This window comes from Neopsephotus bourkii, unplaced genomic scaffold (assembly GCF_033783945.1).
Source record: "Neopsephotus bourkii isolate Nb327-2 ecotype Australia unplaced genomic scaffold, CSIRO-AGI_Nbou_v1 NB_107, whole genome shotgun sequence".
NCBI lineage: Eukaryota > Metazoa > Chordata > Aves > Psittaciformes > Psittacidae > Neopsephotus > Neopsephotus bourkii.
This window is the reverse complement of record NW_026900624.1, coordinates 10,950,267-10,976,988: the sequence shown is the minus strand read 5'-3', so window position 1 is coordinate 10,976,988 and position 26,722 is coordinate 10,950,267. Positions and strand designations below refer to the sequence as shown.

General features: G+C 39.5%; 1 protein-coding gene across 2 annotated transcripts in view; it reads right to left on the bottom strand.

Moving 5' to 3' along the window:
• INTU (inturned planar cell polarity protein) overlaps window positions 1–26,491 on the bottom strand; it is a 47,341-nt gene extending 20,850 nt beyond the window's left edge. Inside the window, exons 1-4 of one of the 2 annotated variants that reach the window (XM_061360309.1) lie at window positions 26,270–26,491; window positions 15,951–16,537; window positions 7,092–7,177; window positions 755–958 (exon numbers count right to left, since the gene is read on the bottom strand). In XM_061360309.1, the coding sequence (XP_061216293.1) occupies window positions 755–958; window positions 7,092–7,177; window positions 15,951–16,537; window positions 26,270–26,358 (966 nt within the window). In that variant the 5' untranslated portion in view covers window positions 26,359–26,491. Of the gene's footprint in view, window positions 1–754; window positions 959–7,091; window positions 7,178–15,950; window positions 16,538–20,454; window positions 20,649–26,269 lie in introns of those variants that run through there. The other variant, XM_061360302.1, reaches the window with a different exon arrangement.
• Window positions 26,492–26,722: the final 231 nt, after the last annotated feature.

Genomic DNA, 26,722 nt, shown 5'->3' with positions numbered 1-26,722 from the left:
AAAAAGTCCACTTTGTCCATTTGTCATTCTCAGCAGGGTAAGAAGCCAGACTAAGCCCTCCCTGCTGTTCTGTGTCCCAGCATTCTGAATGTAGTATTTGTAACTATGGCTACATCACGAACAACATCTACACAAAAACTTACAATGGGTTATACCTACACTGGCAATATTCTCCTGAAGAACATGAAAAGAAAAGAGATGTGAAAGGAAGCTTTACAGGACAAAGGAAAAGAACTCCAGTAGCTCAAAAACGTCACTCAAGTGAAAATCTACAGTTGGTTGCAAACGGTAAACATAGGAGAATCGTCTACAAAAAGGCACATCAGCATTTCAAAACAGGAGGAGCTAGGCAGACTATGTATGTGGTCTGCCAACAGCTCCTGCTGGGGAAAATTTTTTTGATTAGGCAGATTTCATAGTTTGAGAGGCATATTGAAAACAGCTCAGTGAGCATCTAAGAGACAATCATGACCTTCTTAACTGATCCCTGCTTTGCCTGTTAACACCTCAAGGCTCTTCATGTAAAGATATTCAGCACCAAAGAGATTTCAAATCCAGAGTTTGTCAACAGTGATGGTAATTCCCACCCACCCCAGAATTTCAAGCCTTATTTCTGTCAAAATGGACACTTTATGGACTATTCATGACTCAAAATGATCAGTAAGATTTATTTTTATTTAATATCAAAAGGTGTAGCGGTTGCTGTTGTCAGTTGTTACCTTTCATCTTCAGTTTTATTTAGTTGGTCACATACCTCATCCTTAGATGTTTCAGAGTCCAGTTTCAGTGTGAGGAACATAACAATATGAGGCACGTCTTGCAGAGCCTGTTGATGGTCGATGCTGTCTTCTCCCCACAAAAGCTGAACCAGATTGTTCATACTTGACTGTGCCCGTTTATACCTTTGCTGAGAAGTTTCTTCAGGCTCAAATATTGATGTTTCAAATGTAAGTTTAACCTATTGAGATAATTAATTCTTGTGAAAATGAGGCTGTTACAATTATGTTCCAATCCCAGATGGAATAAATGCAGTTTGAGCCCTTAAGTTTTCTTAGTCTTACTGACAAAGATGTAAGCATTCAAAAATTCCTGCCGTTTGAAGAAAACCAGATAAATATTCAGCATTACAGAGCCACCTACTATTAAGAAGAAACGCAGCTATCACATGTTCTATGAACCATATGAGTAAGCATGTGGTTTGGTGTGTTTTCATACTTAATTCTTATGGGTTTGAGAATGGAAAAATATTGCTCTGGGGTTTGTTTGAACACAAAACCTATTACCATGCTTTGGAAATACACACGTTATTTGACTTCTTTCAGAATGTCAGCACTTTGAAGTATTTATCCTCAGGGCTCTTTCATGAACATTGCTTTGCTATTCAAGTGCACTGACAGGTACATTTGCACAGGGAAATCAATTTACATTAGACTGGAAGTCTGCTAATTTGTAGCACTCAGCAGCAATTCTTTCAATGTGCCCACATTTCAGTAGATTAACTTTTTTTTTTTAACTGTAAAGTCAGCAAGTAAGTTCTGCTGCTGTATTTGACAACTGTACACAACTAGCAAGAAGTGTAAAAATGATTTACAGCACTTGATACATTTTGTCTTCAGATGGAAAAACTGCAAAGCACAGAGAATTAGCTCTTAAAATAACAAAGTTCCAATGATCAACCTTACTTTGTCAAAAAATTACTTGTTTAGTGTTCTTTGTTTCACAAATAAAGTGAACACTAGGAATTTTAGAGTAAGTCTATATTTCGGGGGTCACAAGCAACACAACGTCCACACTTGGCGTGGAAATTTGCTTTACAAACCTCCTTTTTATGAGGACTGCCTTACAAAAATCATGTTTGGTAGGTGTTCCAGCAGTGGTGAAATAAAAAGAGTCTTTTTTTTTGGTGAATGAACACTTAATTTTAAGTATGAAAGAAGGATTTGTGAGAAATACCTTGCTCTTGACTGAGCATAAAATTGTAATGTTCAGAAAGAATAAACTGATTTATTTTCTTGGATGATAACTTTAGTTTTCATCATTGCTCAAAGTGAGTAAAAATGCATCTATTTGGACTAAGCAGGCACACTCTCAGTTCCCTCCTTCGTATGCTTTTACTCAAGATTTTTGTCTGCCTTGAAGTATCCTTAACATACCTATTGACTGGGAAGTTCTAAACTTGGAAGTTTAGCCTAATGATTGATGCAACAAAAAAGGCTTATATTTTCCCAGTTGCAGCAAATTTGAAAAGCCCAAGCAGAGGTAATTTATACATTTAAATACAGACAATTTACATCTTCGTAACTGTGAGCAGTGCCAACAAGAAATAATGATGCTTTAGAACACCCACTGCCTATCAACCTAGATCAGACAGAAGTGCCATCATCAGCTCTTCCAGTTACAACATTTATGGCACCGGCTGATGCCTTCCCACTTCATTCCCTCCCAACACTTCTCATTAATCTTTTCTTCTCCCATTTTGGCTGCTGTCAGCTTGTTCCTCTTTTCCCATTCCCTGTAACAGCACTGCATTCAATGCTTCTCTCATGCCATGTGCTACCATTTTCTTCTCTGACAGTAACTCATCCCTCGCTTCTTCTCTGACAGTAACTCATCCCTCGCTTCCTCCTCATTATTTCAATTTTGATTAATTACACTGCATATTAACAGGACTCAAGGAGCAGAAACACCCCGCTAAAAGCAGTGGCTTTATTAAGTCCCAGTAACTTGATCATTCACAGTTTTATAGATGTATATTTTCTCCTCTGGCATTCAGTGACTCGGTTCTCTTTCTCTGTCATGCCATCTGCATGTATTTCAGAGGATTTTCCTCATACCCTGTGTAATTTCTTGCAGATTTCCTCAAGGCTGAATAGTTACTTCTCTTAACTTCTAGATCTTGTCTATGGACACTCATTCATGACACTTAGGCTACAGTCTCTACTCTAATGACGCACAGATGTAATTCTTGCTGCAGTCTATCTTTGAGTCCCTTGATTAAAAATAAAGTAACCCAAACTGAATCTGTCTTGTCTTAGACACAACCAGACAGCTGTCCAAGCAAGAGCTCAAAAGAAATGGGGTCAAACAGAACTTTAACTCTTCCTCCTCCTGCAGGCATCCATGTTGCCTCCCACCCCTCTGTGGACAATACTGCCCCACTCAGATGGGAAATCGCTGTGTTTTGAGAAAGATCTCTCTACAATTTGACAAGTTCCTTTCTGACTCTTGATTCTAATAGCTTGAAACATGACATTTTCTGTTCCTCCCTACAAGTTCTAATCTATTTCCTGCCTTTAAAAAAGTACTGTTAAAAAAAAAAAAGAATAAAAAAATCTAAGCTGGAAATCTAAGCTGGAAAATACCGCAATAGAAATTACCAAGAAACTACATTTCTATGTACTCTAACACCACCACCCCCACTTTTTTAAGATGGTGGAGAAATCAATCTTCATCCTGAGCAGTACACTGGATCTGATTAGATATGACTACTGAAGTATCCTTCTGTAAATGCTGATGAAGTCTTTCACAACTTTGATTTCATTTCACCTAAAGAAAATCAGTTCTATGCACAGCAGAAAATGGAACAGGAAAGGAAATGAAGAATGGGAGAAGCACAAAAAATATTAGTATCCTAACTCTATACAGCATGCACACTAAGACATTAGAACAGTTGTAAAAAAGAATTTAATCAACCTGCAAGAAGGCATTGATGAAGGGACAGTAACAGCAAACTAGGAGGTGCATGGATGGGAATTTTTCTGCTTAGGAAAGATGCAGAAACCAGAACATGACAGAGCTTTCTGAAGTCAAGGAATGATAAATGGACATAATGCAGGAACCTGGGAGTATGAAATGTGCTTCATTAGATGGCAGTCTGAAAAACAAGAAAAACGTACGTAACACAAATCAGTTCTGTAAATCACAGCTACAGGATGCTATGGAGGTCAAAGGAATTTTAAGAACTAGATTAAAAAAGAAGGTACAAACTTGTAAGTGATCCAACAAGTCACTATTGACTGCTGTAACTATTGACTGCTGGAAGCTGGAAAAGTAGGATGGGAAGGTCACTCTGTATTTTATTTCACAGAATTACAGAACAGTTTGGGTTGTAAGAGATCTTAAAGACCCAGTTCCAACTCCCTGCCACAGCTTCTCTGGGCAACTTGTGCCACTGCCTCACCACTAAAGTCATTCCCCCTTGTCCTGTCACTACATGCCTCTCCATCACCTTTGTGGACCTCATTTACGTATTGGAAGGCTGCTACAGTTTGTTCAAAGGCGTACTTTCTGTATATCAGCAAGAAAGCTGTATGTCTTAGAATATGGATTTTATTACAGCCAGAGCTGGTAGCATTGACTGCCTTTTAAAACTGCCTGCTGTTTCCTGTTGTTAAGTCTCTGTTTTCCATATGCTTATGGTTTGCACAACGCTAAGTCAAAATTTCAAGCTGAAATTTCTGATTCTGAATGTCTGCCTTAGGCTGAGTATTTTCAGAAAGTTCTGGGTAAAATGGTTCTGCAACTTCCAAGTGTCAGGGTAAGAAAAAATATATTCTTTAGAATATCTTCCCTTTCCTATTCTGTCCTCTCTGTCTTGTGGTGTTAGGAAACAGCAGCTATTTTGATGACAGGAATTTAGAACTGTATAGACTGCAGCATATCACTTTATCTTGCATGCCCAGAAGCTAGTCTACCTAAACTGAGGTAAGGTTAACAATATTCTGGAAATATAATAATGAGAGCTGTTATGCCACATACTGCAACTGAGATAATCTAGGTAGTCAGGTTCTGAAATTACTTCCAGTAATTTTTAATACTGAGCCCAGAAAAGCACTGACTTCACTTCTGAAACTTATAACTGCAGTAAAACTGCTTTAAACTGCATTTTCTTTGATATTTTGCAACATGTGATGCATAAGAATACATTAACAATTTTGCTTGTATAAAGGCCATCTTTATTACTAATTCTTAGAAACAACCACCCTTTCTTTCTTCAGCAGCACAGTGTTCTACACTGCAAAACCCTCTCAGCGCTATGTATTTAAATTCTTCACTGGTGTATTTCAGCAATCAGTCTGGCTTGACTCAAACTGCACAGTAAAAAAAAAAGAATAATTGCACTTTAATAAAAGGCTTTGGAAAGCCAACATGACAAACAGTTACACATTTCAAGTAATCGCTGCCTACTTGACAGATTTACTGACAATGTAAACATTAATGCTACATTAACAGTAACTACTATATAAAGGGTTGCACTGCATTTTAGCAACAAATAATAGGTATACTCTAATCTAGCAAAGATACAATTACATAAACTATATAACTTCTGTTTTTTTAATCATTCTGTATTTAATAACAGTTACAGCAACTCCATATTTGGTCAAATACAGGCAAGACAAGGTTTTTCTACCATGGAGCTCTGCCAATAGCTGACCACAACTCTGGTAGCTTAGGCAAGCTTCATACTGTCAAACATCTTGGAAAGCTTCCTGACCTGACATACTAATAATCATACTGCAGTTGCAGATGTGGTTCTACAGGCACTATGTAAGTTGTGAACGGAAGCATGTTTAAAAAAACTTATCATCTCTGGAAAGTAAAAGATTTCTATTATTATCGTCACCTCATATATTCTACCTGAAAAAAACCTACCATGAGTTTACAGGCAGACTGTAAGAGACATGATAATTTTAACCTGCTCAGTTTCCTAAATTGCAACTTTTACTTTACCTTCCTTAAATCCAGGAAGTGGATTTAAGCAGAGTAATTCAAAAGACTTAATTTTATGCTACCAACAACCAAGGTAATTAATACTCTCCTGGTTTAATTCTGAACTAGCTATCTAATTCTTTATTACTTAATTCTTCATTATAGCTCCAATTCAGCTAGAAGAAACAGATATGTGCAGAAGGTTTAGGGGAAGGAACACTATTGATCAGGTCAGGTTTTGTTGTTTTTTTTTGTATCAATTTTTAATCCTGAGTTCTATCAATCTTTAGTGATAGAGATTGATAGAATTCAGTTTTGAAAGATCTTAAAGAGCATTTAATCTAAAAGCTCTTTAAACATCCAAGAATTTATTTTTCTATTTAAATAAGAAAGCAGTTATTAGTTTTCCCATTTAAATGCTCTTAAATATCTTTAATAGAGATACTTATTAGTTCAGGCTTCATTTTACTCTCCTGTGGTCTGTAAGCCTCTTGTATTGATGATATTTATTTTATTAAGTATTTTCATAGCAACTATTACCATTTTAAGAATGGTAATTGACAAAAAAAAAGCCACTACTATCCTGCAGTTGACATATTTTTAAGCTAGACATGAGTATCTTGCTTCAGACATGCTGCCGCCAGACTGCACATCTCCAGCTCTATTTATTACCCACCAGGAGCAAGACATCATAGTATTAGATAACCTTGTCCTTTGTTCACTGAGAGCAGAGTGTTCAAAAGAACAACTCTCAGAACAACCATTCTTGCCATCTTTACCCAGAACTACAAGTATCACTGGTTAAAAGTTTGTGCAGGTTTCAAAGGAGTTATTTCCCTGTATTCAACAACAAGTAATTAATTTTGATGCAAGTGGCAATGTAATAATCAAGCTGTTTTCTGAGCAAGAAAAGCAACAAAACTTGCTTTTTCACACAGGTATGCACTAGTTCTCACAGAGAAACATAAATACTCAGCATCCTGCATGCACAGAATCCCTTGATATTCTCAGTGGGCAAAAAAAAAAATCAGGAGTTATGGTTAGTCTAAACCTACAGGTATGCTGCTACCTCTTGTACAATGCTGCACATACTTTCTGACTCTGGCTAATGACAGAGCATGTAACTGCTGGACTATGCCTGATGTGTCTTAATGGGACACTGGCTCGAGTCACTTGCACCTACCTATTTTTGACAAAACTTACCAGAATCAAACTCTGAAATTTCTACTCTAAGTTTGACTGAAGTCAACCAATGTGTTCAAAGAGTGGATGAAGAAGTTCTAAGAAAAAGACCACCTAAATTCTGTTTCCTATAGAAAAAGGGTTAGATACAATATCAGTTTTTACAGAGGACAGTTGGAGTAAAAGTTCAACTACTGTACCTGCATAGGACCTGGAATGCAAGACAGAACCCTTTCTATGTTTTCAGAATTCACATCAACATCATTTACAGCAACTAGAGCATCTCCTGGAGATAAAGAAGACAAAAAGCATGAGAAAATTAGATGGCATTACACAATACAAATCCAAGTGTTTTGTCTTAAAAATATGACAAAATATCATAAATGTCTTTTTGTTACATGTAGATGGTTCCTATGTGAAACATTCAGCATGTTTAGAAACATCAGTCTATTACCTCAATGCTCTTAAGGCCTTATTGCCACACTAGTATAATTTTACATGAGTAACTGTCAAAGCCTCCCCCCTCCATCCAGGCTTATGTCACTGGTGTTACTTGATCAGAAAAAAAACACTTCACCCATCAAGTTATGTCCAAGATTTACTTTTTTTCCCTCCAAAACCACCCCTGTTTACTTGCCAATCCTTCTCCACTGCTATGTCCGCTGAAACACTACTGCTTCCAAAAGCAAACCAAAACTCACCCCTTCCTGTAGCAGCTTACAAGTTCTAGGCCCTGATTAGTAGAATGAATAGTATATTAATTCTCAAGAAGGTAGCCAAGAAACACTACATGACAAAAAGACAAACACAATACCTGGATGCACTAGGAAAAGCATTTCCTTTGAATGCATATAAGACCTGAGACAATCCCATCCAGAGTACTTCTTACAATTCTATTCACCTGTGCTCAATAAAAACGCAATCACATGTGATGAGATACATGGAACACTGCAGTGACCAGGGAAATGGAGAACCCATGTATACTGGTTAAAGATGGGGTAAAGGCTAGGTGCAGAAGCAGCTAGAGCAGAAAGCAGAAGGTTCTGTAGTCTCAAAACTGAGTATTTCTCCAGCCATCTGGACTGAATACCTAACACTTTAAGCCTTGACTTGGCAACAAAAATGTGCTCAACTGCAGAAATAAAGCACTGAACAACTGTAAGGTTCAGTACATATTTCAGGTTTTCTTGGGAGAAGACTTGATCAGCTCAGACTAATTCAGGGATGAAAATGACATGCATAGTAAGGAAAAGAAGAATCTGTGTCTCTACGGCCTCTCAATTTCCTGAGAATCTCGTAACGACAATGGAATCCGAAAGTTTAGAAGAATCCTGATTATTTATTATTCTTCCCATCTTCTACCTTGTTAAATACCATCAAATACAACTGGAATTCTTCCCAGGTACTAGGCTGATAGCTCAAAATTGGTGTAACACACATTTAAGGCCAATGAGAGAAAGAATATTCTTCATGACTAACCATCATGACAAAAAATAAAAACAAAATCCCCCCCAAATGCAAGCAACGATCCTCTTTTAATACACTGGGTAACAACCAACTGCTCACAGTTATTTTACATTGAAGGAAAATGTATTCCTACTTTCTTACAGCAAAGCCAAGAAAAAAATGGTTAAATTTTATTACACAAAAAATGTTATCAATCCTTGCAATTAATTGCTTTTTTTCTATTTCAAGTATTAGTAGCTCTCTGCTGAACCTCTCCATTTCTTGATGCACAGCAAAGTTTTAGCCTATCAAATCTTCAACACAACAATAATTCAAAGACAGGAAAACTGAAAGTTAACCATCATTTAAGAGCAATTAAGTAAGTCCATGCCAGAGCCCCAGGGCTTGAAAATCAGCCATCAAAAGCAGAGCATTCAAGCTACTCTAATACAAAGAAAAATTATAAACAGAATTACTATGTCCTTTGTTGAAGAACACTGTATTAAAGATCATCATTCACAACTATGAGAGAAAGCATAAACTGCTCTTGTACTCATCTGGAGCACTGTTTAAACATAAGTGGCTTGTGCTCCGTTTGCTTTACTAGAAACCTTACTAGTTCTGTTAAAAAGACGACAGTCATCTGATTCACAAAGCCATTCAAAGGAGCTGCACACATTCTGCAAAGCACGCACTTTAGAACTTACAAAAGTGTTTTTGAACTGCATCTCCCAGGGTGGATTACGTAAGGACGCTTTGAAAGCAATCAGTATTTACAAGTGTTCTATTTATTCAAGTCCTAATGTACCTAGGTAAAACTTGAATTGCAGCAGTAAATACTTATATTGCCTTCAATTTGTAAAAACGTAATTATGTACCATAAATGGAACAGCTTTCTCAAAGATACAGAGCCACTTTTTTCCCTAAGCCAAAACAGCGCTGGTAAGGCTGCCTTCAATTTGCCAGAAAATGCTGTATCACTACTAAAGAACTGCAACTTGACGTACAACTGAGACAATGATGTCATTATACTGGTAAACTGTATTTACCAGTATAGACTTTCCAGAATTGGAGGTGGGAGGTAGTGATGGGGTGATTTTTTTTGGTGATTTTTTGCAAAACACAAGAGCATTCAAGGACTAGAGACTATGAAGTAACAGAATGAAAGGCATCACTGACACAATAGGAAGTATGTAAAAGATGAACACAGGATATCTCAAAGCAGAACATGACCACAGGATCTACCCAGTGTGATAATTAATGCCAGTGAACAAGTTTAAATATGTAAGTGTTCTTTTGTTACTTTTACATCTACTTGCTTTGAGAATTGTTTCTTCCCCTTCAGTAGTGTGAAAAGCTTACAGAAAGTGAGGCTGACTTCAGACATTAAGTCTGTAAAAAGGATAGCATAAATGTGTAAATTTTAATCTAGTATCACTTACTGCTTAATCTATTTAGGTTAAATAAAATGAGAGTGAACAGTGTTTTCAATTGTTGCTCTATCTTGATGGTTTGCAGAGTTAAGCCCAATTTTCTTAAACTAAAACTATTGAATTTCAGATGTAGAGAGACATTTCACTAGTAGAAAGAAAAAAGTTGTACAGATGGTACTGCTAATACACTTTTCAGTTATTTTTGTGCTCTATGGATGGGTGAAAAAAACCCTCCAACTACTTTTCTTAAGGAGGGACATCAAAGTGAACCCTTTGCTGAAGTGGATGTATATACTGACATAGACAAGAAGCAGACATTTGTATAAAATGTCATTTTCAAGCCTGATGTAAAATAATGTAATTTTTTTCTTTTTCAACAATACAGTTGTATACAAAAATTTGACTGTATAAAATAGCACCTGACCTGCTCCAATGGGCTTGCAATTCTACTAGCAATAAGATCACTATTTTCTGTCAGAAAAGTCACCAGCATATATGTCAAAAGGTGAAGAAAATTAGAACAAAGTCTCAATTCCATTTTTAGAAACACTGTGAGCAACAGCAAGAGGAAATAAATTTTCTTCACACAGCTCCAGGATATCAGACCTTCAGTCAATAGATTTATCTTTAGAAAAATACATGTCCTTCTCTTTAAGCAATAGAGCATGCTTTTTTCTTTTGAATCCCCAAATAATGAATAATCAGGCTTTTGAGTTCTATTACTTATTATAAGAAAATTTTCAGTCCACAAAAGAACCCTGTAAGATGTCTATATACATTCTCCACACAAGGCCAAGCAGGACTGAATTTTACTAGACTGATGGAACTGAAGAGAGACGAGAGGCAGGAGTTGTTTCCTATTTTCTTTGCTCTTTCCATCTTCTCATTAGAAAAGGCTGGTCCCATCCACTCAGTAGTAATTGAGAACAGTGCCTACTGATCTCAACCACCTAGTTTGCACACAGCTGATAAAATTATTCCTTTTTTCATTTTTTTTTTTTTTATTAAGACAACGTTTAGAAGAGTCTGTGGGGCTGCTGGCATCCCTAAAATGTTTATTCCAGAACTGCCTGACACTTCGCCAGGACACACAGGACTTAGATTTGTTAAATATCCATACCTTAAAGATAAATCTGCAAACACCATTTCTGAAAGTAGACCCTCTTTGCACTAAGCCAGGGGATGCTGCCCAATAACTAAATACTGCTTCCATACTGGGAGACAAGCAAAGACACTTTTTCCATGAAATCCTGATACTTGGTTTCCTCTGTTCTTCGTAATGACTCGGTGGAAGTACTTACAAATGTTCACATACTCCTTTCCAAAAAAGGCAAAGTATGGAACACATTCTGCTGAAGAAAGCCAGATCAATTACTTGCTTTATATGTTAGCAGGCTGCTTTCACCCAAACCAATGCTGTTATGCTTCAAGAGGAGATTAAAAGAACATAAACTCCACAGTGAGAACACAGCAAAGCTTAAGCAAACTCTGTATTTCTTGCTTGCATGCCCAGCCACTCTACTTTGGAGAGCTTCTTCAACAAGTACACTGTACATGGCAATTCCTAATGAAAAATCTCAAACTCTCCTAGTATTTAGGTATTTTCAAGGATGTTTTTCTGACAGGACTCTTAGTTCTATGCTCTGCAAAGGACAAAACCAGCATTTACTTTGACTGTTGGAAGATGATTGTGAGATGCTTAATATTTTAAATTGATTACTGTTTTAAACCGGTGGTCTATGCTATAGGAATGTAACTGATATACTTGGCTTTGTCTACCAAAAGCCAAGTTTCCCAGTGATGGCCTTGTTTACCAGAACTTCAGAACTGCAAGGGCAGTATCTGTGTTTTTACTATTGAAACAAAGTTTACTACTTAAACATTTTTTTTACTCAAAGAAAATAAACAATCCTCCTACATAACACTCTACATTGAATTAGAAACCCACAGAAAATGACTTGTCAGTAAATGAGGGTGGGACTGGACCTTTCAACTGAACCCCTCAACAACAGCCTGCATCTTTGGCATACTTGCGCAGAACTGGGTTATTTTAGCCCATCTTTACAGCCATCCAAGATTAATCCCTACCTCTGTGTAGTTTTCACACTTTTTTGAGTAGCATACCAACAGATCAGGAGAGAGAATTCATGCAAACTGTTCAGATACTCAGTGACGAGAGCAGTTAAGAGCAGAAGGCAATTTTGAAGAGGGTAAGAACAGGATGCTCTGCTAAAGAGTTTGCCTGTATTTTCAGTGTTACTGGAATTCCTTTTGCATTTGTACTATAGTAAAGATGATGACCAGCAATATTTAAAAGTATCCCTTGCTGTGAATGGGATCCGTTTCAATTTGAAGGGGGGAGGAGAGAGGGAAAAGTTCTAATGGCATTTCCTAGCACAACCCTTATTTGTCTGGAGCTAAAAGGGATTACTTAGTGGAGCTTATTACCTTTGAAGATAGAGTTGAAGATGAGATGCCAAATTTTTATAAAGCAGACCAAGCTTTGCATATTCTTAATAATGAACTCCAGCAAGAAAAAAGTTTTGCCAAAAATACAAAAGACACTTAAAAGCCATGAGATAAAAGTAACTGTATTTCATCTTAACCAAAATGAAAGTGACAGCAAGGACTTAAAAATCAAGGAGGGCTTTTTTGTTCTGAAAATTTAAGATGGATACTGAACCGCTAAATATAGGGGGGGGAGAGGGAAGGAAAAGTTGCTGATAAACACCACATGGATAGCATGGATAGAATGGCATCTTTCTAGAGAGCTACAAAGAGGCAGGGTTTTTTTAGCCTGCAAAACTGTTGTATTTACTTTCATATGGTCAGTGCCTGCATTCTACTTGGTTAATGAAGTACAGCAACAAGGCTTACAACTTCCATATGCAATCTTAAAACAAAAAATTAAAGTGTAGTGCACAAATAATAAACAGATGTTTTAAGTGTTCAAAGCTATGAGGGATACACATTTCAGAATAAATTGAAGAAGCCACCTGAGGAGAGTGATTATTGGGGGGGGAACCAGTTATTTTTACTACAAAATGTTAAAGAAATAACCACTTTTACTATTTATTCAGAATGAAGAAAAATGAAGAGATTTTAGTTTCCTAATTCAACCTTCGTAGCCATTTAAGTGGCTACTGTACTTATCGCTTGCAGATTAACTAATTTGCCACTGAAAACACAACGTAATCAGCAACTTGGTTATTATTTAACATATAACAAACCCAAGCCTTGGGAAAAATAATCAGGAGAGCTCAAATTTTAAAGACAGAAGAATTAAAACACTTGGTTGGGCGCAACTGGCAGTTTTGGTAGCAGAGTGCTGCAGGAGGGACCTGCATGGCAGGAGGTCATGAGCTGCCTTGTGCTGCTCACAGTCAGTTATGAAGCTGCTGTAAGCAACACACTGTGTATCAAAATATCCCTTAGCTAGTGGAGCCACATCACCTCTGCCCAAAGGTATTCAAGAAAGAGCAGCAGTCACTGGGGGAAGGGTTACAGCCCACAGAGAGGACTGACATTGGAAGGGCAAGGGTACCTGAGCCTGTATGGAAAGGGGAAAGAGACATGTTTGGTTGAAGCTGAGCCTAAAGAAGGCAGGGAAAGAGGCTTTTTTTTTTTAAATGCGTTTGGGGTCTTGTTTTCATTTTCTCAATACCTGAAACAGTGAAGTTTTATATTAATTGGCAAAAACATAAATTCTGTAACTGAGTCAAGATCGTTTGCCTGCAGCACATATTGTAAACTGGTCACTGGGAAGACTGTGACGTGTCATTGCAAAGCATGGATTTTTAAAAAGAAAATACACTTAGCATTTGCTTCACAAAGGTCTATACTACAAAAAAAAAATGGTCTGCACCATTGAAGATTACTAAAATATTAAAATGCAAAACATGAACAGGCTAATATCTATGCATATGCTGTTCAATGAAGATGAAGATGTTATAACCAAACCAGCCAGCAGGCATCATGCCATACTGATCAGGTATTCCTCATCTGTGATGGCTCAAAAGCTGCTTTTGTGCAAATACTTCTGTTTTGTAGTGACCACAGAAATACTCTTTACCGTTTCCAGAATTCACAATAGGATTCCTAAAAACTTACTGTTAAATAAAACAAACAAAGCTCTACTGTATTTTTCTTGCACTTTCTGTTCAAATTCAGACCCTGTGAGGACATGAGGAAGCTATCCATTAAACTACAGTTACTTCTAAATTAGGCTCTGGGTGTACACCATAGCCATCCAGCTCTCTGATGTGCAATACAGAAGTAGTAAACCTTTTTTTTGACAGGAACAGATTTTTATTTTTTTTTGTAAACTGGATATTCTTTATGCAGACAGCACTGAAACCTGAGCATATAATTTATGCAAATCATCCCTATTTCTAGACACCACATAAAAATTCCAGAGTACTCAGTGTTCATTATAGATACACAATTTGAAGTATTTTTATACCAAAATTATACATTTTATACTGTTGGCACAGAATACAGCTAATTTTCTCAGTTAAGAGATGAATAACTAGGGTATCCTTAAAAGTATCTTTTCCAATGGGCAAAAACAAGGCAATGCAAGTCAGTGATAGCCTAGGACATATTAATCTGCTAGACTCTTTAGATTAATTTAAATGTTCTTCTATTTAAAATAAAACAGGAACCCCACAGTTTTTATCCTCACTAGCTCCGGTAAACGTAAGTGCTATAGCTGAAGAACCATCTCCATTTAGAAGTTTAGCTTTATCTCCTGGATCTGGTATTTGCCTACACAGTTTTGACTTTACACTTCCTCATACAAACATGCAGTTATATACGAATTTGTGTCCCAAAATTAACTTACAGGTTATAAATAAATTCCCACTCTTGCACCAATCAGATTAAATACCATAAGCAGATCAAGATGAAACTCCCTCTCTTCTCCTCCTCAGTCTGCACCCCCTGCTTTTTGACTAATCAGTTCTTTCTGGTAAAATTTGAAAGTTATCCAGTTTTCCCTCTGGAGTATTCTTCAGCATCCCTACCAAAACCACGTGCTGTAAGAATCAGCTAGTCAAAGCACGATTTGCCTTTTTACACACACAACACTGGAATTCAAAAAGTACTCATGCTGACTTTGTGGGATTTGCGCTACTATGGTATTAAGTTTTTCATGATCTTGTAACCAACATCACATCTTTGCTCTCTCTCTGAGGGACCAAATTCAAGGGTAATTAAACAACCTTTCACCCTTTACAGATGTAGGATAGCTGTCTCACATCTACCATTTCCGAGGCTGGGGTCTTGTAAGCGCCAAGTCCCTTTAATGGCCTCTTGATACTGGAAGTAGGAGTACTTCTGCTCCTTCACTACCAGCCACAAGAGTTCATTCCCATCTGTTATTCACACTTGGGTGCTTGTCAGACCTTCCATGACCCAAGTTTAACTTACTACACCAGCAGTAACTGGACAGGCAGTTTTTCTTCTGCGTTAGTTTTCTGCCAGGTTATTTAGTTGCATCAGCTCACGGAAGCGTCTGATGAGCCCCACAAACACAGAGGAGAGCTGCTACACTGATTCACTGCCTCATCAAACTGCAGCCCCACTAAGTATTTGGAGGCCACCTGATCCTAACTGCTGAAGAAGCAGCTGTTGTACCTGCTAAACAGAAGAATATCCAATCAAGGCTCTCCAGAAAGTTTGTAACATGAATATATCTTAGTATTTTTTCCTTATTTTTATAGTACAAAATCCATGTAAAGCATATACAGTAAAGCTTTTTATTTAAGGGAGATGGTACAGAATGAAAGCAAAATACAGTATTTCAAAAACTACAGCTTTTCTCCAGTCCTGCTTACCTACTGAGCAAATTCTGCATTAAATTAAAGGTGGTGCTGGTGGGGGGGAGCAGCTGCTCCAAGTTCAAGCTGCGCACTCTGTACATTTAAAAGGATAGTCATACCACAGTAACACCTTCTAGTTTGTCACGTTTTTAAAACCACTAATACAGTAAAACTGAATAGGTAACAAAACGTCAGATGCAATGACATTTACTTAAAATAATTCCTCAAGAACTGCCATAATATTTGTAGTCAATTGCTTATGTCTCAGGAATATTCAAGTCAGCTGCCTCAAAAACTAAATCCAACCAACCCCCCCGTCTTTATTTTAAAGGAGGAGTGCAGAACTTCAATTACTTACCAATCAAGATTTGACCTGTTTTCATTGCTGAACTACCTGGCACCAATCCATGTACTACAAGTCTCTCTTCACCAGTTCCTCTGGTGACTTTATCCTTCTTGCCGTGTTTTTCTGTTCTTCTGCTGCTCCACGAAGACTGATGGACAATCCCTACTAAGACCTCCAAAAGCCTGTGCTGCTCATCTTCTCCAGCACTCTGGAGTTTTCTGGGATTTACATAAACATACACATCTTTGTACTTTTGCTGAACAGTGACACCCATTTTCTGATCGGATTGGTGTTTCAAGATGGAAGTAAGACCCGTGGAATGCACACTGCAGCTTCCACTGCCTTTCTTACCAGAATGCTTTGGTAAAAGATTCTTCTTTTTCAACATTTTGGTCAATTTCTTCAGTTCATACTTTCTTTCTTTTCGTGATCCCTCTTGAATAACTTCAGCTTCATTTTCACGAAACCTGACATGATTCACTGCCGGCATTTCTGGACAGCTGTTCTGAAGCAGAGTTTCTTCTTCACTTTCACTCAATTCTAAATAAAATAATTCCCCATTTTTCTGCACACCATCCAACCATTCAGGCTCAAGGTCACTGGGAAAGAAAGGAGAATGATCAGTGAAACCTCTGATAAGCAAGACTGCAATGCAGAATACAGAGAGTGTATAAAAAAAATATAAAGGGGTAAAAAGTTGCATCCTGAATACTGAAAGCTTAAATGCTTTAAGTTTGCCATCAGGGCAAGAGTTCTTCTTGGACAAATGATGGATACAGCAAGGAAAATCATCCCTCCCAGATATTAAAATAGTTTCTTCAAATGTCTTAAAGGAAAACAGCCATTGCAGAAAGCAATATTCCCCTTTCTGAAAAAAAAAAAAACAACCAAAAAAACCAACAGACAAAAACCCAGCCCCCCCAAACCATTTCTTTCACATACAAGTTTTAATTACTAATTACATTCACGGGCATGATGGGGCTTTCTCTTTGAGAAAAAAAAATGTCATCTTGGTTGTTCTCTCCCATTATTTTTTCCCTTACTCATTTGTAAGACAGATTGTACTGCAAACCCTTCAGACAGACAAGATTAACATTTCAAAAATCACCTCATTATACCAAAAACAAGCAAACAGACCCAAGACAAGATCTAGGCTACACTTTCTAAAAGGCAAGTTCAAACCAGCATATTCAAGCTTAGATGCAAAAATGCACAACAAAAAATTAAAGAGGCAGCGCTGCTACAGAAAAAGCTTTAGCAGCTGGAATGGATCACGAAGTCACTTGTAACGAGCTGCTGCAATGAAAAGGCAACTACAGGATGTCTTAACAGGAGTACGATCTGCACAGCACAACAAATTTTTTGTCCTAATTTGGCAATGGCAGCGTGTCAACCATGTCCAGTTTTGGATAGTGCATTTTAAGAAAGATGTAGTAACTGGAACAAGCCCAGAGCACAGAAACAAATAGCAAGTAGTTTATAAACATGTTTTAAAGGGAAGGAGACTGAAGAAAATCATAGTCCTTTGGCTGAGAAAAAAAACCCAAACAAGAAAGGATAGCTGAGAGACAACAGGCCAAATGGTCCACTTCCCCATCCCAAGATGAACCACAGAGAACATTACTTAGAGAAGGGTGAGGATCAGTAATGGTCAAAGCAGGACTATTTAGTGCTTTAATTTACTGAAGTATTTAAGCTAAATATTATGAAAGCTTTTTGATCACACACACAAAAGAAAATAAATAAATAAATAAATAAATATTAATTAAAAAAAAAAAATCAGTGTTAGGAGGCAATGTAAGGAACATCTGGGGTGTTCCTTATATCCCAGAAGGATTTTCACGCACACCCAAGGCCAATTCACTCTTCCTGACTGATGACCAGATGACAAATAGGTCTTCCTTTCAACCAATCTAAGACCACACTGAGAAAAATCAAATGAGGGAAAACTGGAATGAAGACTTACATCATAACTATTATCATTAATAGTGTAAAATTAATAGACATACTTTATACTAGAACAAGCTAATTCTACTAAATAAAGGATGTAAGTTTTGTTTAAAACTGGTATGTTACTAAAATAGAGCATGAATTTGAATACACAGATAAATGATACAGCTTCAGAGTCTAGCTGAACAGACAATATTATACAAAGACACTGCACCATAGCACCTTTAAGGGTTCAAAAAGAGGATCTGGCTGGATTAAGAATCTAGAAAACATTGGCATTATGCTCTTCCTGGAACTCCAGTGACTTGGAGAAGTCTAGGGATGCTACAAACAGGAACAGACATCATGTACTTCCTCTGCATTTATTAATTACTTTGCCCAAGTTGATAGTTTTAGAAGAAGAGCTACCACTTGTGGTAATTTGATGGTCACGGGTAAGTCAGAGTTTTCTCTTACTCAATGTCTTCAGTGTCTTACTCAAGAAAGTATCAATTATAACAACACCTAAAGGCTGGTCTAGATTCACAACTGATTTAAACAAAGTTTAAAAAAAAAGATATTTTTTTTTCCAAATCTCTATTTCCATCTCTCTTCCCTTGTGCAAAGACAGGCACCTATATAATAACCTGAGCTTCTGCATATATCGGTTGAAGGATATAAAAACCTGGAAAATCCACATTCCTCTAAGAGCAGTTTCACTGCTCCTACACTGACATTCCTTTGTGATAACTGTCTGAGAAACTGTGCCAACTGAAATCATCCACATATGTAAGAAATATATAGTAGAAACAAAGAATCTAACTTATGATTCTTAAACAATAGAAGACTGTTCTCACCCAAGGAAATTAAAAAGCAATAAAAGATTAACCTCTATTAGCCTTGTTTTACAGCAAGCAACAACAAATGTATGATAACTGTATGATTAAATTTAACCCATATGATATTTTGCAGAAGATCATCATCTTTAGCTTTCCCAACCTCTGCCTATGCAATGACAAAGTATAGCTGCAGACTGCAGCATCTATTTGGTATATGCAAAGCTGCCATCCTCTAAATAGCTAAGGCTGCCTAGAGGGGTTCTGACCCATCACTGTTAGTGAAAGAGAATGTTAAACTCTGAACAAAGACAGAACAGAAGCCTGCTATTTTCACAAAGGCGTTCATTTCACAGCTGTCTGAAAATAGGCCTTGCACAAAATCACAGAACTGACATATCTCTGTTTTTGCCCTGGCATGAATGTTCTGTGGCGTATCCTGGTTTGTCCACATTTGCTGTGGTCTGAAGCAGCACAATTTCAACTGCTAGAAGTTTATTCTGGAAGTCAGTAATTTTTACTTCAGAAAATTCTTCCTAAGGTGTTGCTATCTTCAATTTAATCAAATATGGCTGGCTACAAAATGACATACAGATCATCTATAGAGCCATTATCTTGAAACAACTAACAGTCCTATCTTTGTGCCTGTTACTTCACAACATTGCACTCTTTCTCCTTCCCTTTTCATGACAAATCACCTTAACCTCTTGCTCCTGTACATAGATGGCTGGAGTCTTATAGGTCCAACAGAAGAAATGGGACCTAAAAATAAAGCTTCACAGTTCTGTTGGTGCAGAGATAAAAAAAGATGCATTTCCATTTATCCAACGGTATTACACGTCATGTTCCATGTTGAAAACTATGGAAGACAGCTTTATCCCCTGAACACACTTTAAAAACACCATGAAATAGGCATTTTTGATGAAAGAAAAAAAACCCTAACACACAAAAGGAAAAAAAAAGGAGGGCGGGGGGGAGAAGAAAGGCAAATAAATAAGTAAATAAGGCATGGCTTCAGGCAGAAATGTAACAGTTGAGTTCTGACTTATAAACACAGGAACAAAATATGGTGGGTGTACATCCAACAGCTTTGTCTGTCTGAGCTACAGTATGGGACCACTACAACACACAATATATACTTAAACACACTTCACAACTCTCCCATTTAAATCTTCTTTTTCACTGCATCACACAATGAAAGTAACATGCCAAATAAAATGCCACTGAATAGACTTTGAAACGCACATTTGAGCTGTCAAGCAAAGTTCTTAAAATGCAAGGAACAGAGAGTAAGTTTTATATGAAATTAAAAACCAAACAAACCCCCCAGTGATTGCATAAATTACTTTAAATACGGATTAGTATTACAGAGTTCTCACTATCATTTCCCAAAAGGCAGCCCATTTAAAATAGTAGCCCCTCAAATACTAACACATTTATAATACAGGAGCTAAGGTCCCCTTTCCCTTGCCCCTTCCAGGCAGCGCCCACCTGGGTGGCAGTAAGCAGCCCATGAGATACGGCTTGCCCCGTTACTGTCAGGGCTGCACCACAGAGACAGGGTCTCGAAAAGCAAACTGTATTCTCCATTAGTATAAACGACACAGCCAACAAAAAGTGACTGGGTCCACTCAGCCACAGCCCACCGGCCCTCTTTCCCGCGTGGGGAAAGCCCCAACCCGCTGCCTCCCTCCCTCCCCCAGCCCCGCCCCAGTGGCTCCGCAGCTCGCCCTCCGCTGCCCCGCCCTTACTCGGAGCTGGCGGACAGCGAGGTGGCGCAGGAGCCGTTCTCACTGCTGCTGCCGCTGCCCGGAGGCTCAACGCCTTCTCCCCTCGACGGCTCCATCCTCTCAGCAGCTCCACTCCCGCTCTTCCCTCCCGGACGCCATACACCCGCACCCCAGCGAACCGAAAGGTCACGTGACCTGTGGCGTGCCTTTCCCATTGGCGGCCGCGGCCCGGCTCTATGGAGACGGAGTGGGAAGCCTGGAGCCACGGCCCGTTAACGGTGGCAGTGGCGCCACTGAGACCCTGCCTCGGAGCACTGGGCTCCGCTGAGCACTGATTACCGCTGCCCGCCTCGGAGGAGGTTTTAGTGCAGCATCACCTGCCTCCTTTAGCTGGCAGTGATCACAAACACTTGGCAGTACCCAACCACCTCGTTTACTTCTTCGTAACAAACAGCTGCCCCTTGAAAATCCTCCAGTGGGCCAATATGAAACATGTAATGGAGCACAGACTATTTAATTGTGTGATACCAAGGTCCGAGTAACAGGCCCATAAAAGAGGCTGGTAATGAAATTCACGGTCTTCAATGCCTCAAAACATTACCTATAAGAAAAAAAAAAAAAGATTTGGAGAATTTTCATCAAGTCTACTGGTTAGCCGTGCACTACTGTGCTTTATGCTCTTTTTAAGGACTGGTGAGGCACTACGGTAACTTCTCTTTGAGGTAGCCAGGAGAGCTGTTAGGTCAGGGAGGAGAGGCAAGGATGTAAGACGAACCCAAACAAGCTACATGATCTGGCACCTTAAAGCACTCGATGCAGCCTACGAATAAGAAATCATGCACAGTCAAGAGAGAGGAAAAAACCCCTCTGTTTTCAGGACTTAAATTACGTCCCTGAAAAACAAGCCCATGGCAACTCTGCAGACAACTTGCTGCATAACTGTGTCAGTAAACCCATCAGGACACACATGGTGAACGAGGAAGGGGATGGGGAGTAATTGTTGGAACATTTTTAATGTGTTCGGTTTAATCTCTGCTCAGTGGGATATTTGAACAGCTTCGGCAGAGAGGCTTTATAGTGCTGCAGCACTATGTAGGAGGCATAGAAATCTGGTATGAAATTTCTGTGCTTAAAACTGTTTTAGGGAAGTGTTCATTAATAAGTGTGATTTCAAGTGAATTAACAGACAGAAAGGTTTTTACTCATTCCCATGTGCTTAAGGCTTCAATTGGAGTCACCTGTATTAAATTTTGTGGCCATTCTGAAGTGCCTGTAAAAGATCTGATTTTACAGATAAATCACTGTTGTGTGGATTTTAAGACTAAAATCATATCTAAAGGAGGAGACAGAAACATTGCCTAACTAAAGAAAAAAAGTGTTTGTTCTAATATGGTTTCACTCAGTTTAGGACAGGATATGGTAGATAATTTTTTTTCCTATCTTAGCTGGCAGCCACCATTTCACACAGATTATATAATCCATGAATGATAGACAATTCTTTAAAAAAGGAGAGCTCTCTGGTTGTTTCCAAGTGTCAGAACACAAGATACGCACCAGCTTTTGTTCTTTCTATTGATTCCAGAAGAACAGGTGGAAAAAATATTTCAAAAGTACCCCCACTTCCCAGATAATTTACCTTGTGAAAACAAAACAGTCTGCATGGACAGCATTTCCCAAAGAGCCTGACATCTTATGATCTTCTAAGAGGAATACCACAGGAGTTAGAATTTTAATAGAGGTAGGTGAGATACAGTCCCACCTTCCCTAATTCTGCTTCTATTTGCAAGCGTTTTTGATATACTGAACAGCACACTAAAGTGGTTCTGTAGAGAAGTGACAGCCCGTGCCAGATAGTGCTGTGTTAGTTATGTTAAATTTCACTGAGTTCAGGAGCTGGCTAATTGCTTCCAGTTGTTTGCTTTGTGAGTGAGAAAAACAGGCTCTCTAAAAAGGAGGCAGCAGTATTACACTACTTGCTATTTTCTAGGGATAACTGTATCATGAAGGAAAGGACAATGGAAGATCCTGGTCCACTGGGAGGTAGTTGGGAGTCACCTAAATGTTCTTCTGAAATAAACGTGGAATTTTTGCTGCTGTGGGAACAATTAAAGATTCCAAGACATATCTCACACAGCAGGATTTTATTTTAGTGAAGACACAGATTTTCCCACACAACCCCTCCTGAGAGGAAAGCCCCTCATTTATTGTGCATAAATATTAGGAAAAGGCTTGAAATAATTTGTCTTCTGGCAGATTCTTTACACTTAGTCCAATAGTTGGGCTGATGCTTCTCACTAAGGAACCCTCTATGCGAGGTTGCTGTTACAACAAGCAGATGGTACAAATTTGCCAGAAGGCATTATTGGCATCAATACTGCTACTCACCTTTACTGGACAACTGGTTAATAAGCATTTAAAAGTGGATAATTAAAACACTCTCTTTTGCCTTAAGGTTGTTCTGATTAGCTGTTCCTGCAAGGAACTAAATCCATGTGTGGGAATTCATTTCAGAACAAGAGTTCCTTTTTACTTTTTGGCTTAACATGCTTCAAAAATCTACTGCATTTTAAAAATAACACTCTGCTTTGATCCACATTGATATTCAGGAAGAGATCATAGTTAAAAGATGACAGTGTAGGACATACCAGAAAGATACACAGGTCCTTTCTAATAAAGGAGGAAAGTAACTAAAGCATAACTCTACTTTTTAGCACTGTTGCATGGATACTTGTGAATCTCTACTCCAACCACTGTCCAATTTAAACTACTAGCATTTTTCATATTGTTATATACTGACAGCTGATTTTTTCAATCTGGTGATGAAGAAACGAGGCTGGAGTTACAGTCTTTCCTAGCAGCTTGATGGAAGAGCACAGGGAAATTTAGGATTAGTGTTTACGACTAACTTGTCATGTTTGTATAATCAGGCATGATCTTAGCAATCTTACTGGGACCCATGATTCACTGGTGATATGCCAGACTGATTTCACTGATTCACACTCAGCAGGCGTGGATGTAGCTGAGCTCTTCCCAACATGGCTGAAAACAGGGGTAGCATTATGCCTCTGGTACACTGAGGCAAACTAACACTCCCTCTGCTGTAAGTGAACGCTACCTGATAATTAGAAGTGCCTGGTTTATGCCTGTGAGATGCCAATGCACTATCCAGGAATTATATCAGATCTCTCATTTTTCATCAATCTCCCCTTCTTCATCAGGGTCATTCCCCCTGCTTAATGCCAGCATGGGTGAAGGTTAGTGGCGCCTCTGCGCTATATGAACAGTGCCACAAACAGGGAGAGTTCAACAACTGGATCTTCCAGCTTTCTAGATCTTTTGTACCGTGCAGGCGCTGTAAACAGGCCATGGTACTACTGCAAGACAAATCTCACCGGATAAAACTGGACTGTAGTTGAATCTAATTTCTACTGGCTGGGTCTAAGCACCCCTTTGCTTTCTCCCTCTCCTTCCACACTTCAAATTACAGCTCTTCATTACTGATACAGAAATAAAAATTGACTTCTTATTGTTTCATTGTTTTCCAAGCAGATAGTATTTTCTGAAAGGCTCTGTCAACAACTGGACAGACAGAACATGAGATGTTACAGATTTCACATGATACATCACAAGCAGATAAAACTAAGAGGAAAGTATTTTCATGTCTGTGTAACAGGTCTGTTCCTTGCTGCTAACACCTGATTTACTCAAACAACTGGAGAAAAACTAACAAAAAATTTGGATTGCTAAAGAGTGATGTTACAGATTTTCAGCCATTGATTCCTATTGATTTTTTTATTCCTCCAGTGCACAACATCAGAAAAATGAGACAGAAAGATTAATGACAGCCATACATCTTTCCCTTACTCCATCAAAGTTGGTTTTTTTTAAGAGACAAAAGGCACATTTCACAGGCATGCCCTGCCCATGGCAGGGGGGTTGGAACTTGATGATCTTAAGGTCCTTTCCAACCCTAACTATTCTATGATTCTAAGATTCTATAAATAAGACTTTGTGATTACAAGGTTTACATAAAACTACATGAATTAAGATTGAGATTAAAAAAAAAATCTTCTGCTCACAGCTTTTCTGACATTACTGCATAGAGACATGCAATATTGCAAAGTGGTATGATTGAACAGTGATGCTGGACTGTCATTTTAATAGGGTTATTTACATATAAACAGACTAAATGGAGAATAAAGGCTACCTTCAGACCAAAGGAACAGAAGTCATGTGAGAAAACACTCCAGTGCTCATTAAGTAAAATATACAGTTCTGACTTTCCAAGCTTTCTGTATCAACTTCCCTCTATGCAATTGCATGACAGAAAGTATTTTACAAGAAGAACACAGAACCAGCAGAAGACAGTCAGGAAGCATTCTGGAAGATGAGCTCAACCCATCCCATTCTTTTGAAAAACAGCCTTACAGCGCTGAGTTCCCTCTAACATGAAAAGCAGCTGTTATTTCAAGTAAGATTTTTTTTTTCCCCTACTGTTTTTACTTCATTGTAAATCTACAGGGCTTTTTTAGGATCACCTGCTCTGCATAGCAGGCATGTCAAGCGCGAAAGAGAACCATTATTTGCAGTCAGTCAACATGCAAGTGTTTCGAGTATGAATAGAACCATACTACACTGAGAATATACTAATATAAGCAGTACCGTGGGTCAGCATATTTTTAATCCTCCTTTGAAATGGAACATTCTCAGTTAAGTCACTGACAAATATATTGCATAGGGCTTCAGAGGGTCTCCTGTTAGCAACTGAGCACATTTACTGCTTATAAAGCAGGTTCAGAACGGAATGCAGGAACAGGCCGATTCCGGTGTGCCCACCTTGCTGTACTCAGCATTTTCATCCACAATGTTCACAGGAATGGATTTTAAGCGACTATTCAGTCTGATGCTTTGAGCTGGAGAGAAGCTGAGTTAATAATTGCTAGTTTCTATAGCAAGAGCTGTTTGGAGTTAGCACTAAAAGAAAGCATACTTCTTTGGGTGAGAAATAAATCAGTGCAGCCGAGAAAACGCATTAGGAAATGAACACAGAACAACTGGAGATGTACTTCTCTTGGACGCTGTTGAATGGGATGGGGTTTTCCTTGACAAGTTTAAGTGGTTCTCGCCTAGCACTAAGAAAATGGCACTGAGGGTGCCTTTGAAAGCCCTCCATTTGCCTGTGGGCACGGTCTTATAGCTGAGATGTCTTTGTGAGGGGACACCGTGGAGAACTGCACGTTAGGGATAGTGAAGCATGGCAGGAAGAAGCTGCTTCTCATGCAGCCTGCCTCCTGCGTATCTGCTGAAGGAGTGCCCATCGTAAATTTGCGTGCACTTCAGATTTCTTTTCTTTTCTCTCCTCCTAAAGAGGAATTCTAAGGCATTACGGAATTGACGCTGCCGAGTTTCCTTCTGTCAGCCCGTTTGCTTGAGCGCTTTAGAGCTCCAGTAGTAGTCCTGCCTTGGGGCTGCAGGGCACCTTTCGGGGGCATGAGGGGCGCTCCCCTTACCTGCATGCGGGTCCCCGCTGCTCAGTGAGCGACGGAGGGAAACCCGCTGGCGAGTAGGTGCCCGGCTGGCAGCTCCCCTTCCCGTCCCATGAGCATCGCGGCGGCTCCGGGTCTCGTTGTCCGCCACCCCCCGCCCGCGCCTCACCGGCGCCCGGGGAAGGTGAGAGGCGGCTGGAGCCGGCTCCGCTCGCTTCCCGCCTCCACAACAGAAGGCACCCGCGGGGAGCCCCGCGGACCTCGCTGCCGGCCCCCTGGGAGGCAAACCGCGTTACCCCCAGCAGTGACGCCTGCGGAGCAGAAGCCACCTCCCCGTCCTCGCCACTGACCTGTGTAGCAGGACGCTCTGCACCGAGTCCAGGTCTTCCAGGTTCCTAGTGACGGGCCGCGGGATGCTGTACCTGCCCGCCCCGAACATCGCCTACCCCGCGGTCCGGGACCGCGGGCAGCCGCAGGCAGGTGCGAGCCCTTCAACCCGCCCGCCTCCGCCGCGCCTCCCGCGGAGTCCGAGAACCCACCGGCGCCACGCCGCGGGGCTCGTGGGAAGCGCGTCCCACGCCGCTGGGGGCCGGGCGTGCGGTGGGAGGATGGTGGGATCGGTCCCGAAGAGGTCGGGGTCTGCTGCGCCAGCCCCGCCGCGGGGGCTGATCCAGGCTTCTTACCAGCCGCCGAAGGGGGCTGCCTTACACTTGCGCGGTATTGCTTCTCAGGAACTAGCAAACCCTCAAAACACAAGTTTCATATAAACGCAGTGAACTCATTCCTAACTGCGGCCGTAGTTT